The sequence below is a fragment of the Prionailurus viverrinus genome, chromosome X (assembly GCF_022837055.1).
Source record: "Prionailurus viverrinus isolate Anna chromosome X, UM_Priviv_1.0, whole genome shotgun sequence".
Classification (NCBI taxonomy): Eukaryota; Metazoa; Chordata; class Mammalia; order Carnivora; family Felidae; genus Prionailurus; species Prionailurus viverrinus.
This window is the reverse complement of record NC_062579.1, coordinates 32,892,259-32,910,287: the sequence shown is the minus strand read 5'-3', so window position 1 is coordinate 32,910,287 and position 18,029 is coordinate 32,892,259. Positions and strand designations below refer to the sequence as shown.

Genomic DNA, 18,029 nt, shown 5'->3' with positions numbered 1-18,029 from the left:
ACCAGGTGTTATATGGAAGTGTTAATTCACTATACTGTACACCTGAAACTAGTATTACACCACATGTTAACTGGAATTTAAATAAAAACTTTTTTAAAAAGCTTGGAAAAGAGAGAAATAAGTTCTCCAAAGGCAGAGGATATCTACAAAATCTTCTCAGAACCTATGAGCTGCATCTGAAAGAGTAACCGTAAGTAGCAAGTCAAATGTGAGTTCATGACCTGAGCCAAAGATGGATGCTCAAAAGCCTGAGCCACCCAGGCGTCACCCCCTTTTTACTTTTTGACTCCCTTCATCCATGTCTTCCCCCACGCCCACCCACCTCTGGCAGCCACCAATCTATTCTCTGTATCTGAGCTTGGTTTTTGTTTTTTGATTCCACATATAAAAGATCATATGGTGTTTGTCTTTGGCTGATTTCACTTATCATAATGCCCTCCAGGTCCATTCACACTGTCACAAACGGCAAGATTTCATTCTTTCCTATGGCTGAAATAACAACCCATTGTACATACACACACCATGGAATATATGTACACAATCTCTTTATCCACTGCACTGATGGATACTTAGATTCTTTCTGTATTTTGGCTACTGTAAACAGTGCTGCTGCAACAAACATGCAAGTGCATCAATCTATTCAAGTTAGCGTTTTCATTTTCTTCAGATTCCCAGTAGTGGAGTTATTGGATCAGATGGTAGTTCTATTTTTTAATTTTTTTGAGGAACCTCCATAATGTTTTCCATAGTGGCTGCATCAATTTACTTTTCCACCAACAGTGCACAAAGGTTCCCTTTTCTCCACATCTTTACCAACACTTATTTCTTACCTTCATGGTTTATTTCTAAAGGCCATATTTTAATCTGAAGTATTGAATCTTTCAAGAGCGAAGATCTTTGCAGACATACTCTAAAGCCAAACATAGCTTTAACAGTAATGTTTAACTTCCTTATCACTAATAAATTCATTAAAAAATAGCTCATATTTTCAGCAATTCACTCAACTGATATTTTTTGTCAGCTAGTGATTGTGAGCCACTAGAGACTTCAAGCTGTCTACTAGCCAAACTTCAAATCTTACAGGCAGCAAGAATTAAATAGCCAAAATACCAGTAAGCATATGAAAAGGTTCTAACCATCATTAGACACACACAAATGAATATTTAGGCTACAATCAGATATTCCTAAGTCTCCACTAAACTGGCTAAAATTAAAAGGACTGACAATACTAAGTGTTGTTAAGGAAGAGCCGTATGAACTACATCGGTGGGATTCTAAACTGGTGCAACCAACTACTTGGGAAATCTGTTTGGCAGTATCTATTAAAACTAAACAGATATAGGGGCGCCTGGGTGGCGCAGTCGGTTAAGCGTCCGACTTCAGCCAGGTCACGATCTCGCGGTCCGTGAGTTCGAGCCCCGCGTCAGGCTCTGGGCTGATGGCTCGGAGCCTGGAGCCTGTTTCCGATTCTGTGTCTCCCTCTCTCTCTGCCCTTCCCCCGTTCATGCTCTGTCTCTCTCTGTCCGAAAAATAAATAAACGTTGAAAAAAAAAAATTAAAAAAAAAAAAACTAAACAGATACATATCCTACAATCCAGCAATTCCACTTCTGGGTGTGTATCAAAAGACGCGTACTAAAATGATCATGGCACATTCTTTATAATTAGTGGAAACACCACAGCCAGTCCAAATGTCCACAAACAATACAATGAATACATCAGTCATGGTGTATTTCATACAGTAACTACCCAGTAACAAAAAGAAGAAATTCTTATGTGGAGCAAAAGAAGCCAGACACAAGAGTTTATATTGTGTTATTCCAATTATGTGAAGCACAAAAAACATGCATAATTAATTCACTGAAAGAAGGAGTATTGGGGTTTCTTTTGGGGGAGCAGGAAGGTGCAAGAGAGCAGGAAGGTGCATTCCTTCTGGAATGCTGGAAATGATACACTGATCTGAATGGTAGTTATACAGATATGTACATTGCTATACACAAGATCTGTGGACTTGACTGTATCTAAGTTATATCTCAATTAAAAAAATAAAAATTTATAGTAGGCAAGCCACTCAAAAGATAGTGTCAAACCTCCTTTGGTTGTCTAAGACACTGGTTCTCAAATGTGGTCCACCGAGACCCTTTCAGGAGACCCAAGAGGTCAAAACTGTTTTCACAATAAGATGACACTATATGCTATCATCACGGTCATTCTCTCTCCAGTATACAGTGCAGTGCTTCCAAAGGCTACAATGACGTATTCTATCACAAGAGATTGAAGGCAGAAGCAGAGAAGCCAGCTTTCTTCTACTAAGCCAAATGAAATATCTGCAAAAATGTAGAATACCATACCGCTCACTAGTAATTTTTGTTTTCTTGGAAAAGCTTTTTTTCATAAAAGTATTCTTTACATTAAGATGCAAGGAGTTTTATTTCTAAATGTGTACACAAATTTAAATTTTTTTTCCATTTTAATTTCCAACATAATAAACTTCAATGGATATAAGCCCATGTAAACGAAAGCTCTTTGACATCCTCCACAATCATAAAGGGGTCCTGAGACCATGAAGTTTGAGAATGGCTGGCCTAAATGATATACAATGAAAATAAGCTTCTTTTGCTACTTCTCTTGTAGTGACGAAAAATAAGGTACATTTTCTCTGAAACCATCTGCGCCAGACAAATCACAGCTACTATATTTATCTGCATACTTTCATCCTCGATTCAGAAAAAACAACTTCCCCTGAATATTATTTTCCCTAGCTAGCTACATCAGTTTTTAACAGCAGTTTGTCCTTAAAGCTTAAGCTAGACTTCAGATGAAAACTTAACCAAACTTTAAGCTGCTCTGCCAGCAAAGAAATTATATCCTGGCTACCAACTCTGTGGTCCCTAAATTCATACTACAAGCTGTTGGCCAAGCACAATTAGCCCATACGAATCTAAATAAAATAAAGCCCTCCAGAAAAATCCAGACACAAAGACACACAAAGGAAAAACAAGTTAGAGGAAACACTCAAATTATTTTATTACCCTTCCCTTTACTAGTCAATACAAATTCAACAACTCCTAAATCTATTAACCCTTTTTTTACCTTTCCTATGCTCCTGTACTTAAAAATTTTTCTTCTCCGGAATCCAGTTTCTTCCACATCTCTAAAGATAAAATTTGGGGCGCCTGGGTGGCGCAGTCGGTTAAGTGTCCGACTTCAGCCAGGTCACGATCTCGCGGTCCGTGAGTTTGAGCCCCGCGTCGGGCTCTGGGCTGATGGCTCAGAGCCTGGAGCCTGTTTCCGATTCTGTGTCTCCCTCTCTCTCTGCCCCTCCCCCGTTCATGCTCTGTCTCTCTCTGTCCCAAAAATAAATAAACGTTGGAAAAAAAAAATTTTTTTAAGATAAAATTAACTCAAAAAAAAAAAAAAAAAAAGGTAGCTAAAGTCATCTCTTGTCCAACACCATGGTTTTACAGATAATAGTAGTGAGGTCCCAAGAATTAAGTGTTAACACAAAGAAAGCACAGTAAGTGAAACTAAAACAGTACTCTTCCACTGACTACACCTTTTTCACTTCAAATACGAGTGCTGTTTCGAAACAAAAAACCTCCCAACTAGGAGCCAATGGAATTAATACGATTGTTTAAACAGTAAGATTATTAATCTACTTCTGTATATCAATCTAATTTAAAAGCTGTAAAATAACACCTATACAAACTATGGAAAGCCAACAGTTAACACTCTCTGGATGCCAGATTCTAGTCCCTTACATTTTAGGGGAGGGAGATGGTAAGAAAGGCATGTACTTTGACAATCCACTGTTTAAGTAATACAGCCACACTGGGAAAATAAAAATACAGTCATCCTATAACCCAGATTCCTCTCTGACCTTTTGATAGAACAGACAGAAGCTCTCAAGTGGAGACATGAAACTGGAGACAGAGGAAGAGCTGAAGAAACGAGAGACAATAAAGGTGCTTTGCTTTCCAGCTCAGCCTTCTCTTCAGTGACAGAGCCAAAGTCAAATTAGCACCAACTCCCTCTTACGAGGGAGTCCCAGGTGTCACACTTCCTTTACTCCATTCCCTAAACCATTCCCTTATCATCCTTCCTTTACTCCATTCTCTAAACCATTCTCTTTATCATCCACAGTGTTAAAAATACTGTCTCAACTCCTCCTGGCTCCCCAACTCTCCTCCGACATGGCTGCCTGATGCCATCAGTATTATCTTTCAAAACCCCAAATCTAATCATCTCTCACTTAATTTCAGGGTCCACCTCATTACTCTAAAAACATAAGTGCCGTAATGTGGCACTCAAGGTTGGCCCTCGTGATCTAGCCTCACCTCCCACAATCCCTTCTCTCCCAATTATCTCCAACACTCCTACATTCTACTACTAACTTTTCTCTAAAACACTATACTTTGACTTCCATGCCTAGGTTTCAAGTAGTTGTCCTCCAATTTTGTCCCCAGGACAGAGTTGGCAACCAGGGGGGTGGGGGGAGCAGGTACTACTGGCATCTTGTAGGTAGAGGCAGGGAGGAATAGGATGCTACCTCACACAACAAAGAATTATCTGGCTCAAACTGTCAATCATGTTAAGGTTAAAAATCCTGATCTCAAGTTGCTCCCTCTGCCCAGAAGTCCCTGTTCTAATTCACACGGCCAACAAAACTACACTTGATTGAGCAAACCTCACTCAATCTCAAACTACAATGATTTCCATATGTAACACAGCACTTATCACACATAATTGTCTGATCTACTTGACAATAGAACTTAGAAGGTAATAATCATCTTTGTATCCCTTGTGCCAGAATGGTATTAAATGAATGAATTCAATTCAAATGTTGTAAGATCGCCATCACCCAATCCAAAGCCTTCACTTTACAATTTCATGTTGGAGGTTAAGTAACTTGCTCACTAGTTGATAGAGTAATTACAACTGCAACGTAAACCTTTTGACTGAGATTAGAGCTCTTTACTACCCACTACTCTACTCTCTGAATCAGGCTGAGGGAGGTTCTGAACACCTAACAAAAGACAGAGCCCCAGGAACTTCTCAGAGCCACCTTCCAGGGCCTGTATCTGAAGAATCACAAAAAGAAGTAGAGTAAGTTAAAGCCAAAAGAAAAACATTGGAAAAATGCTACCAGAATTCAGAGAAAGTAAAGACCACTTTCCGACTAAAAAAAAAAAAAAAAAAAAAAAAAAAAAAAAAACTTCATGTATACGGCATGTGAGTTAGACACTGGAGGCTAGCCATAAAGGGAGAGGTCAGGCTCTAAGAAGTAAAGCAATGGAAATAGAAAAGGCTGGAGCACCCACATCACGTATGGATTGTTTGATTAGGTGGGAGAACAACAAATCAACTTGGAAAAGCAGACTGGAACTATGTCAAAATGACCTTTTTTGGGTAGAACTGGCAGGGTAAATTTTAAGCAGCATTTTTCTATTTTAAGCAAGCTCTACAGTCAACATAGGGCTTGAACTCACGACCCAGAGATCAAGAGTCTCATGTTTCCACCATCTGAGCCAGCCAGGCACCCCAATTCTGAGCGGTATTTGGAGAAAAAGTGGGAAGAGGTAAGGAGGTACTTGAACGTGATTCTTCTGGCTCTGTAGATGAATAGAAGCCAGAGAACCTTTCCATGATTTCTCCTTTCACTGACGTGATTCTTTTTCCCATGATGCACTGGGAATAACTAAGGTAATCCCTGAGTAGGAACAATTTAAGACAGCTGACATTTATGTGGCTCAGATAATGACATCCACAGTCAGACAAGGAATGCACCTGCAGGAAGTACCATTAGGTTCCTCCTCCAACCCTCAGCCTGGAATCACAATCCCTTTCACCCCAGCTCAACAAGCTCCAAGTCAAACTCCCTCAAGAACATTGGATAATTAATACAGATCTACAAAGGACACAGTAAATAGATATATACATACTGATTAAGTAGGAGTAAATGAGTTTTTCTGCAGTCATTTTCACAAGAGCCTACATAGTACCCTTCCTTTTCATACAGAATGCATTCCTGAAAATATGACAGAAGTCAAATATTACAAAGCTAAACTACAGATTCACATGTTCCCTAGAAGTTTTTCCAACTGAGTGCAGGAAAGTATTTTAAAATCCTTAATTATACCTCACCTTTCACATACAAGCTTTAGTACACATTTGCCAAGATTTCCTGTGTCACCACTGAATGAAGTCAACCAACATAACCAATGAGCACAATCTAACCCTGTAATGTTAAAGATTTATATCCCTAATCAGTTCCCCATCAAGGATACTAAGTGTGGGACCTCGAGCTGATGCAAAGGATAGGAAACCCCTAAAAAGGATACTAAAGGGTTAAATAATAGAAGTGTGAAAGAATAAGGAGTGTATAGAGCATTAGGAGAGTCAAGTAAATGAAGGGTGGAGGGGGGAGATAAAGAAAAACATGGTAGGTAATTAAGTTGGAAAGTTATATTAAAATCAATTTCATGATGAAAGTTTGGAGCAGTGTTTACAAAAGCAGTATCTAAAAAAGGAGCCGGGGAGGGAGGAGGGACATGAAACTGTCTCCTAGCCGGGATGAACAAATGGCACACACTCAAGTCCTGAGGCAGGAGTAAGTAGAGGCAGAGGGCAGAAGACACGAGGATACGTGACTTAGTAAATTATGTGACCAATGAGAACGTTTGAATAACACACATCTAAGCAACACTGTTGCTTCTAAATGATGGAATTATCAGAGGTGGGGTTTGTGTTTTGCTTTTTATTCCCTCATGCTCCCCGAACTTTTTAATAGAATAGATTAATTTCATAATCAGGTGAAAAATTATAAAGTAACATCTTTAGAAAGTTTTCCATCAAATAACAAACTGGTTTAAAGTATTTAAAAGGAAGCTTTGGTGATATGAAAAATTCACTTATACAAAACAATATCCCCTAAGACATCAAATTAATGAAGTATTTTGTAATGCCTCCTCTTCCAATTTAGCTTTCCTTTAGCGAACAAACATCACTGCCCTGCTTTCAAAGTGGTATAGACCCTTGGGGCACCTGGGTGGCTCAGTCGGTTAAGCGTCCGACTTCGGCTCAGGTCATGATCTCACAGTTCGTGAGTTCGAGCCCCGCGTCAGGCTCTGTGCCGACAACTCAGAGCCTGGAGCCTGCTTCACATTCTGTGTCTCCCCTCTCTCTCTGCCCCTTCCCTGCTCATGCTGTCTCTCTCAGTCTCAAAAATAAACAAACATTAAAAAAAAAAAAAAAGAAAGAAAAAGTGGTATAGACCCTAGCTCTTAATGGTTTGTAGAAATTGATTTTTAAACTCATTCAAACTGGTATATATGACAGAACAATTGTCTTGCTCACCTTGTATTCCTGTCATCTGGTACAACACCTACCACATAACAAACATTTAACATACTAATTGCAGGATTTAAGACATTTATAACATATCAATTGCAGAATTTAAAACAAAGCACAAAATAAAAAAGATTCAAGAAAAATTAGACACAATGGTAAGCCTGAAGAAAGCTAAGATATGCTAGAAGTATCTCTAAACCAGTAATTTTCCAAGGGTGTTTCCATCCTTGGGAACTTGTTAGAAATGTATACTCTTGAACCCCATTCCATACTTACTAAATCAAACTCTGGGGGCTGGACTTTAGAATCTTGCTCTAAACCAGGGCTGGGAAACTATGTTCACAGACCAAATCCAGTGCTGAGAATGGATTTTACACAGAAACATGTACCATCAATTTGATGACAGGGAACACTAACTTTTTAATCCCCAATTAGGCAAAATACTGTACTTATTAGCCCCTCCCCATTCTATTCTTATCAGGCCTGAATTACAAATGATTGCACCAATTATCAGATTTTGAATTTCATCAACAGAGAATTGACCTAATATCCTCAATTTTGTCTCTTAGCATGCAAAACCTAAATATTTCTGATATGGCTTTTTACAGAAAAGTTTGCTGATCTCACACTTAAATTCGGGAGGTGTTATCAAGGAGACCAACCAAATCTTTCTACACTACCTTGATCAGAGATGAAACACTCTATTAGGATACAAAGGGGTCTAATACCATGTAATAATTCTCATGCTTTCTGGTGTCCAAGTTAATTGAGTAGACATACTTAGAAATTCTTAGAAGTAACCAGCTGAGAGAAAAGACCAGATGAGAGATGTAACCAACAACCTAAACTCTGAATAAACACCAAAGTCAGTACGGAGGAAATGGGTACAAATAGGGTAGGAAAGGGAGTCTTCTCCCACTCCTTTTTTTTCTTCCTAAATTTTCTTCTCTTCCCACTTCATAGGCTCTATAACCAAGGATGGGATCCAAGACTACCAGCTCAAAATCATCCCAAGGAAAACAATTCCTCTGATAATGGTTGCCCAATCAATTTGGGTCTAAAGTGTTCAAAACTTTTATAATTGATCACTTACAGAAGGATAAACGGAAAGGAGCCATAACATGATGACCCATCAATTTTGTATGTAGTTTCAGATAATGCGAGTCAAATATTCCTCCAGATTTTGCCATTTAGGCAATTATCATAAACAAGATTATTCTACATGCTCCGTAATACAAAAAGGTAAAGGACAGAATTACTGACCTTATTTATTATCCATTACCAGAGAGAATTTAAGTGTGGATTTTAGGACAGTGACTACAAAGGTAATGGAAACCCAAGAATAATTACTGTCTTGTTAGATACGGAAATAGCTTCATGCAGGAGGCAGTCTACACACACTATCTTAGTCAAGTTACTTCAGCAGCTTTTTGAGCCATGTTCTTCATTTGAAAAGCAAGGAGTCTGAGTAGATCTAAGACTCCTTCCAGGACTGCTCATCATGAAACAATTATCAGGTCAAAGTAAGGGACTCCACGCAATAAAGAGAATTTAAAAAAAAAAAAAAAAAAAAGAAAGAAAGAGAAATCATACCAGAATATAATATGATTAACTGACTGTTCATACAACAAATAATTATTCATCTATGTGCCAGGCACTTTCTAGGTGCTAGAGATATATCAGTGACTTAGGGTCTGGAGTCTGATATCAAATGAAAGCCACTAACCTAAAAGAATTTGGAGGACAAAAATCAAGCAAAGCATCTGAATAAAATAAGTAAAGCAAAAAGAAAAGCACACCAACGGTGTAGAGGTAACTGACAGAGCATCAATACAGAAAAGGAATGGCAAGAGGAATGGCTGACACCAGAGTATGTAATTCCTGGCCAAAAAGTAAAAGCGTTGGTCAAGTACAGCTACTCCTAAACCCAATATGCAACAATTCTAATCCATTTCTACTGTACTTGACATTCGTGCTCACTGGAGAAGACCAGAGTTCAGAATGAAATTCTATTTAACTAAAAGAAACTGAAATGTAAAATAAAATTCCGTTGGCTTATACCATAACTAGGTATATTTCTTATAACAAAATTCAGTCTCCATCTAGGAGGCACAATAAATGACAAAATTAGAGCTTGCAAGAACTTCACAGATCAGCTAGTCCCATGCCCCTCACTTCATACAACATAAGCTACTAGAAAATCGCAATCTCTAGAAAGTGCCTAGCACATAGTAGATGCCCAATAAATATTTGTCGAATGGATAATAAGCAAACTAACGCCTTAGAACAGATATTAATGTCAGTACTAGATCTGGGACCGTAACTCCAAGATGTTCAGAAAGACGTTACGAATTGTCTTCTGTGTGTATGTACGTATATACATAAAACTCTGGAACCCTGGTCTCTCCAAACTATTAACCTAGTGTCTGAACTTTTTGCTACTTTGTGCCTGGAATTTTTGGCAATGTGACTGGCAAAATCAAGCTTGAGCAAGAACATTACTGCTTAGTGATAGGTCACAGAACTCAGTCTCAAATCTCCCTTTTCCCTGAAATGAAGTGCAAAGAAGGCCTTAGCTGCATATTAGAATTCTCTTTTGAGTTTTTTAAATGCCTAGATTCCACCCCAAACTTAACTACAATTTCCAAAGTGTAAGATCTAGGAAAATACATTTTGAAAAAGCTCTACGTGTAATTCTGATACGCAGCTGAGGTAGAAAATCATTGTTAGTGACTGGAAATAGAATCAAAAACCCATCTGCTGCCAAATACACATACAGAGAGAGAGAGAGAGAGAGAGAGAGAGAGAGAGAGAGAGAGAGAGAGAGTGTGAGTGTGTGTGTGTGTGTGTGTGTACTGGAGCCCACAAGACTAAAACAGGCACATTTGAAGAATAAATTTAGGGAAGATATCTAACAGTATACTTTTTCACACCTTATTCCTTAGAAGTACATTAACAGTGTCATTATATTCTACAGTAACAACTGAATGAATTCAAACTCCAATATGAATATCAGAAGTTCCACAAAGTCTTTTTTCCTTGTGACACTTTGTAGCATAGAAAATAGGACTACATGATCATTAACAGAAAGGTCTTTCACAGATCTTGTGTCACACACAATAAGAAAGCTCATAGATTCCACATTAGCGGGCTCTTCTCGCAGCCTCAATATAGAATTTAACACAATGGACCAAGAGAATTACAAGAAATAAACACCAAATAAAGGTGTTTATTGGTACTTCATTTATTCCATAACATTATTGACCAATACTACAAAAATGCAAGATGAAACCCTTACTTTTGAAAACTTTTTGTAAAAATTACACTGATTTTAAACTAAGCTAAATAAAACTGAGAATTTTCTAATTGAGATAATAGAAGTTCACATGATACTAAGTGTTCATTTATGAGATGATTTAAATAAATTATTGGGAGACAAATGCCTGGATTTTGCACCTTTTAGGAATGTTACAGCGCGTAACATTATTTTAGTCATAAACACACACACCAACTAAACTATCAACCAGAATATGTTGAGAGACACACGGAAGAGGAAGAACCTACTTGCTGCAGAGCTTTTAGCACCTCCCTGGCTAACCAAGTTATTTCCCAAATTGCAGCTAATTGCCATATTTTTATTAAAATTTTAATCTAAAGCTACCTGGTTCAGGAAACAAACCAAAGATTGATTTTTTTGTTGTTTTAACAGTGATCAGGGTCATTTCACTAATGTGGCACAGTAGTTGAAGCGTCACTGGTTTACAGAGCTCAGTCCCCCATCTATAGGATACAAACAACACTACCTACATAAGGTAATAAATGGCAAATGTTTAACATAGTCCTGGCCGGTTATTAATGCTCAAAAAATTACAATTATGCTGATAACTGAAAACATTTGACAAAATAATTCATTTTATTTATCTGCTTGAAAGTTCAGTGAGAACATATTAACAGCATTAACGGTGATGTTCAACCCTGACCTCATGAAAATCACCCACAGTGGTTTTAAAGTAAGCCTTTGCCCAGGACCCGTATCAGACCTAATCGGTCTTAGGGAGTGAAACCCAGGCATCAGTATTTTTTTTCCCTAAGCGATTCCAACGTGCAGTCAGGGCGGAGGGCAACGTATCAACCCTTTCCAAACACTAATGTTAGAGCCTATAAGACAAGAACTTAGTAACAAATAGGACAGCACAGCTACAATAACAAAAGGAAAAGCGAAAATCCTTTTTTCCAATTTTTAGAAAAAAAACTCCAAGATTCGGAAAACATACTAGCAAGAAGCAAAATATAACACAGACTATCTATCATGAAACTATCACATTATTTCAGAATTCAAAAAAGAAAACAAAAACCAACCCAACTAGCTCAAGAACCACAGAATAAGATCCCTCCCCTAACTGCCCAGAAGACTTACAAGAGGACTGATCCTTTAACACCTCCCTCCATATATTTCAAACGATTTTCTTTAACCTAATTTAAACAAGGATTAGTTTCAATATTAAAATTCTAAAACTAAAATATAAAAACTTCGCTAAAGGTGAACTTATCAAATAAATAAGCTGAATGTATGTGTCTAACTAATCAAGAACTTGACTAGCAAATTCACGACGAACATTTTCAAAAACTGTAAGGAACGTTATTAATACCACGTAAAAAAAAAAATTATCTTTGAAGAGACAGCCACGAAATCCCTCATCTTCTTGAGGCCAGAAAATTTATTTCAAGATCCTGGAAGAAAAAAAGATCCAAAGTAAATCCTACTTCAGCATTCCATTGATTTAACAAGAGAACCATGGAACACCAAAAAGAGATTACAATAATTTGGTGAAAAGTAAAATCTGCCCGTAAAGTAACTTTCTGAAGAATTTCGATTCTCACATGTACTGTTCTTGCTGTTATTAAATACCTCCAGAAATTTTCCCTCTCAGAAACTACCAAGGTCAGCAAACAAAAGGAAGAAATGGCGTGAGCACATTAAGATAACACGTTAAAAAATACAAGTTAAATGTCCTTGCAAAAAAACATATATAGGAAAAACTGTAGGGGGAAAAATTCGTATACTCCAAATACCTTATTTTCAAAATAGAGAAAACAAAACGTAATAAACATTTTGAGTTCACCTTTGGTGCACCAATTCCAAATACTTCTGATTTTCACTCTATGCAGACACTCTAAACAATAACGCTTAATCTTTAAGAACTTGGAAGGCATTTGCTGAAACCAAAATGGCAGCCCACCGAATCAGTAGACCAGAGAGATCTAAAGCAGAGTTTGCGGTCTCTATTTTTAAATTCAAGTGTAGGGATTAAGAAAGCCAAGCTAGTCGTGGTTAACGAGTCCTTACCATATAAATCGCTAAGAGTAGATCATGAGCAGCAAGAGGGGGTTAAGTACCTGCTGAAAAGTTTCCTAATCAATAAATACACCCCAGATTCTTCGTCAGAAATGAAGGCATACAATCGTTATGTGGACTCTGGAGGCTCAGGGGATTCACGGTGAAAGACTGTTACAAATATTTCCCTCCGCCCAAAATAAGGCACGAATATTTACAGCTACAACCCGCTCAGTTAAATTCAAAGACAGTCCGAATAAATTACTCACACCTGTAAACTGTCCGCTGGAAAATCCAATTAACGTTGTAACTAGGGAACTTTCAAAAAATACTCTCAGTTTAAGAAGGTTCTATTGGAAATCCTAAAAAAATTCCCGTGTAAGTTCCAGTCGCCACAGAAGTCCCTACAAAGATTACAAAACAGTGTATACACCTGCTCCGTACCTCTTAGTATTTCACAATGAATGAAAAATAAACAATGTATCAAACCCAAAGCCTCACACCACGAGAATCTGAAGATTTCATTATTAACAAGCTCGCACATGCTAGTATTTTTGCAGAAAAGGTTAAAAATAGAAAAGTGATGGGTCCAAGCTGGCTTGGAAGCGATTTTTGCATCCAAAACATGTTTCGCGGCTTCGGCCCTCAGCGAATGAAGCGGGGGAAGGAGGTGTAGCAGGCCGATAACCCGGCTCAGGCTCCCAGGCCACACGGCCTAGGAGAAGCTGCCGGTTATCGCGGGAGGGTGGGGGGGCGGCGGACAAGTCGTCGGGCCTGATAGCCAGGCGTATCCGAGGCCTAGCTCTGCTGCTCCAAATCACTCCACCTCAGTAATGGCGTTTGGTGTCAAGTGGAACGAGACTGGGGAGGAGAGCGGCCGCGAGCCGACCAAGCTGCAAGCCCGGGGACCGGGGGGGGGGGGGGGGGGGCGACTAGCCCCCCGCCGCCGACCGAGCCCCCTGGGCGCCGATGCGGGGGACGCACGCCGGGCCCGGAGACTCCATCCTCCCACTCGGCCCCAGACAGGACTGGAAGGGGGAGGAGGGGGAGGGACGAAGCCGTCAGCCATTTTCCCTCACAGTCCAAAACACACAGACACGCTCCCGGGACACCGGCTCGGCACGGAGCCGGGCCCTGCGCCCCCACCCGCGCAACGCGCCGTCGCCCAGCCCCGGGCGGAGGAGGGGGAGCGGGTAAGCCCCCCGGACCCGACGGCGGCCAGCCGCGGGTGGGGGGGGGGGGTGGTACCGTGGGCTCGCACACCCCCCTAGCCCTCCTCCCCTCACTCGGATCCAGCTGTTGGCCCCGGAAAAGCGCGTTGTCCCAGCGCGGCAGGCTACTAACCGCACGACACAGGCGTCTTGTCTTCAGAACCAGGGCAGGCGGAGGCAGCAGGCAACTGCGAGATTCACTCAGTCCTAGGACAAGGCCGACCCCGGGTGCATCCCAGGCCCGACGGTGACGGGCGACAAAGTGTCCGTTAACACCAGGGAGCTGCACAGGGGGCGCCGGAATTCGCTGCTCGCCGCGCCCGCCCTGCAGCAGCGGTAGCGGTGGCCTCGGCCGCCGCCTCCTCCTCCTCCTCCTCCACCAGCGGCGTTGGCGGCCCTCTTCCCCCTTCTTCCCTCGGGCCGGGGCTCTCGCTCGGCTCAGACGGGGCTCCGGGCGGTGCGTTTCTCCTGCGTCACCTCCTGCTGCTCCTCCTCCTGCAGTGGCGGCTTCACCTTTCCCTGGTCGCCGCCTCTGTCCTCGCTCCGGGCCTGGTCGCTTTGCTGCGACTTGCTCTTCGCTCCCGGCGCCGACCGGAGCACCGGGGGCTAAGGCGGCCGCCTCCCGAGAGAGAGGCGGCAGCGGCGGGCTCCCGCGAGGCCTGTGAGCTGAGCAACGCGGGGAGGGGCTCCGCACGGCAGAGGCCCGGACGGGCCGGGTGCTGTAAGGTTGCGGCTCCGGCGGCGGCGGAGACTAGCTTCCGCAGCCGCGGACGCCCGTCCTCGCCAATATGGCGGATCCGGCAAACCAAAAAAAAAAAAAAGAAAAAAAAAAGAAAAAAAAAGAAAAAAAGAAAAAAACCGCTCGGCCAGTGGCGGCGGTTGTGGCGGCGGCGGCAGCAGCACTGGTGGCGGTGGAGGCAGCAGCGCGGCGGCGCGCAGACTCCCACTAGCCCCAGCACCGCCCAAAACCGTGAGGTTCCCCGCCCCCCCGTCAAGTCCCGCCCCTCACAGGACCCACCCCTTGGCCCTCCTCCTCCCTCTCCTACCTACCCCACCCCCCCCACCCCCCCCACCCCCCCTCGCTCAGCTGCTCCTTCTGCTCCCTTCTCCTCCACTCCGGGCCGTTGAGCCAGGGGGAGTTGCGCGTGCCACGGGGGAAGCCGGGCCAGGCGAGAGACGCTTGGAACCGGGAGAGCTAAAGTGGGGGAGGGGAACACAATGCGGTAAAGACACTTCACGCACAACCGTTGCTTCCGGCCGGCCCCTGTAGGGTCCCACTATGACCAGGAACTGTGTTCCAAACCCCTCAAGTCAAGACCGTTGTGAGGGCAGAGGTGACACGAGGACGGGGAAAACCGGGGGAAGGGAAGCCCGGAAGGATCTGGCGCACCACGCTGGAGAAGGAGCTGGGAGACCAGGACTGGCAGAGTGTGTGGTCAGGACAGGGTTAATCGCGCAAGCCGCATCTGCGTCCCTCAGAGTTTGACTCGGGCCGCTTGTTTTTGTTCCATTGTGAACCGTGGCCCCGCCGGCGAGTGCCCGGATGATGACGTCACCAGCCTCCCCCTTTTTCCGGGATTGTGGGGGGAGGGGTAGCGGAAAGACTAGATCTGGAGACCACGCGCTGGGCGGTCGCACCCGCGATGCGTGGGGGTCCCGGGGGGCGCAGCTGACCCGCGTCACTTGGCTCGTGAGCCAGCCAGACCCACTGGGCGGTTTCCTTGGAGGTGGCAGCGGTGCAAGGTCTCCAAGGCCTGGCCACCTGCTCCGCCCCGATAGTGGGAAGGTGTGGCTATCTCCTGCGGGGTGGGAGGGGGGGGGAGAATAAGAGGAGGAGGGCCTTCTCCCCACTCTAGGAAACAGGTGCTCTGAGAAACTCACATGATCCTGCAGCATCAGTAGCTGAAAGCACTTGGGCTCCCTCACAGCCTATGACCGACCACCCTTTAGCCTAAGAGCCCTTAGAACAGCAAAGAAAAAATGATTAAGTGCCACGGAAGGCATAGCGACTAAGCAGTACTAAATGTAGCAAGATTATTCTCTTTTGCCCAATCATCACCACAATTCAGAGTTAAAACCCGGAAGGGGTTTAAGAACCCATGACCCACTATGTATGTCATGGACGACTTTCTACATGTTTATATTCCAAACTGAAGGTTATCAGGCTAATCTCAAATAAATGGGATGCTTGCAACAATTCTATACAGTCCACCTTGGATGCCCAAATGAAGAGAAAAGAAATGTGGTTCCTAATCTACCACAGATTTCATTTTGACTTAAAAATGCTTCTGGGCACTAAATGCAAAATTGTACCAAAACAAGATTATTATATTTTGTATGAAACAGATTTAGTTATGCTATAATTATGTCAATTTGTAATAGAGTTGTTAAAATGGAATCAAACTAATTTGGGATGACAGCACACTACTAGGGTCTTAAATTTTAAAATCCTTTATACACTACTAGACTGTTTTCACCACAAAAATTATCTAATGAGATGTCCAAAAAATAATTCATAGCCCTAATAATTCATAGCACATTTTACATTGTAGGTTTGCTACATACACGATTTTACTTAATCCTTATAAACTCTCTGGGGTAGTCCAAACATATACTGCTATCACTAACTTTAGATAAAGAAACAAAGGATAAGCAATTTACCCAGGATCAGTCAGGATTGGAAAGTGCTTTTAACCCTATCAAAACTGCACCTTTAAAAAAATATCCACTCTCACCAATTCTATTCAACATTGTACTTGTGGTTTGAAACCACAGCAAGAAAAAGAACTAGAAGACACCTAGGTAAGAAAGGAGCAATTAAACCATCTCTATCCTCTATTTGCAGATGACATGATCTTATATATAGAAACTCCTGGGAAATCCACTAGAAAAAACTGTTAGAGCTAATAAATGAGTTTAGCAAAGTTGCAGGATATAAGATCAATAAAAAGCCAATTGTATTTTTATATACTAGCAATAATCTAAAAACGAAATTAAGGGGCTCCTGAGTGGCTCAGTCAGTTAAGCGTCTGTTTTCAGCTCAGGGCGTGATCTCACAGTTCGTGGGTTCAAGCCCCGCGTGGGATCTGTGCTGACAGCTCAGAACCTGGAGCCTGCTCCGGATTCTGTGTCTCCCTCTCTCTCTGCCCCTCCCCAACTCACACTGGGTCTCTCTCTCTCTCAAAAATAAACATTAAAATATTTTTAAATAATAAAAAATAAAATTAAGAAAAAATTCCATTACATCATTACATCAAAAAGAGTAAAATACTAATGAATGAATTTAACAAAGTACAAGACTGGTACAATGAAAACTACAAATCATTAAAAGAAATTAAAGATGACCAAAATAAATGGAAAAACAGCCCACTTTCAAGAGTTAGAACACTTAATTTTGTTAAGATAGCAATATCCCCAACTTGATCTTCAGAGCCAACCCAATCCCTATCAAAATCCCAGCAGACGTCTTTGCAATAAGCCATGAAAAGATGTTCAACATCACTAGTCTAGAGGGAAATGCAAATCAAAACCACAATGAGATACCACTTCAAACCCACTAGGATGGCTTTAATAAAAAAAAAAAGTGGAAAATAAAAAGTGTTGGCAAGGATGTGAAGAAATTGGAACACTTGTGCACTGCTGGTGGGAATGAAAAATGGGGCAGCTGCTGTAGAGAACAGTGTTTGGCTGTTCCCCAAAACCTAAACATAAAATCACCATATGAACCAGCAATTCCACTCCTAAGCATATACCCACAAGAACTGAAAGCAGGGACTCAGACACGTTTTCATCCTTGTTCATGGCTGCACTATTCACAATAGCCAAAATGGAGAAACAATCCAAACATCCACCAATAGATGAGTGAAAAAAATAAGCTGTGGTATATACAATGAAATACTATTCAGACTTTAAAAGGAATGAAATTCCAATACATGCTACAACATGAATGGACCTTGAAAACATGCTAAGTGAAAGCAGCCAGACACAAAAGGTCACATATTGTAGGATTCCACTTAATAAGGCACCTATAACAGAAAAATTCATAGACTACAAGCAGAACAGAGGTTACCAGGGGCTGTAGGAGGAGGGAAGGGAAACTGTTTAATGGGTAAGGTGTGTTTCTGTTTGGGATGA

The 18,029-nt window shown here is 41.8% G+C and overlaps 1 protein-coding gene across 1 annotated transcript in view; it reads right to left on the bottom strand.

The window, feature by feature from the left end:
* Positions 1–17,696, bottom strand: part of LOC125156945 (serine/threonine-protein kinase LMTK3-like) — a 38,239-nt gene extending 20,543 nt beyond the window's left edge. The window contains exons 1-5 of the mRNA XM_047843244.1: positions 17,648–17,696; positions 15,237–15,694; positions 14,969–15,090; positions 14,763–14,841; positions 14,029–14,646 (exon numbers count right to left, since the gene is read on the bottom strand). Of these exons, the coding sequence (XP_047699200.1) occupies positions 14,029–14,646; positions 14,763–14,841; positions 14,969–15,090; positions 15,237–15,694; positions 17,648–17,696 (1,326 nt within the window). The remainder of the gene's footprint in view (positions 1–14,028; positions 14,647–14,762; positions 14,842–14,968; positions 15,091–15,236; positions 15,695–17,647) is intronic.
* Positions 17,697–18,029: the final 333 nt, after the last annotated feature.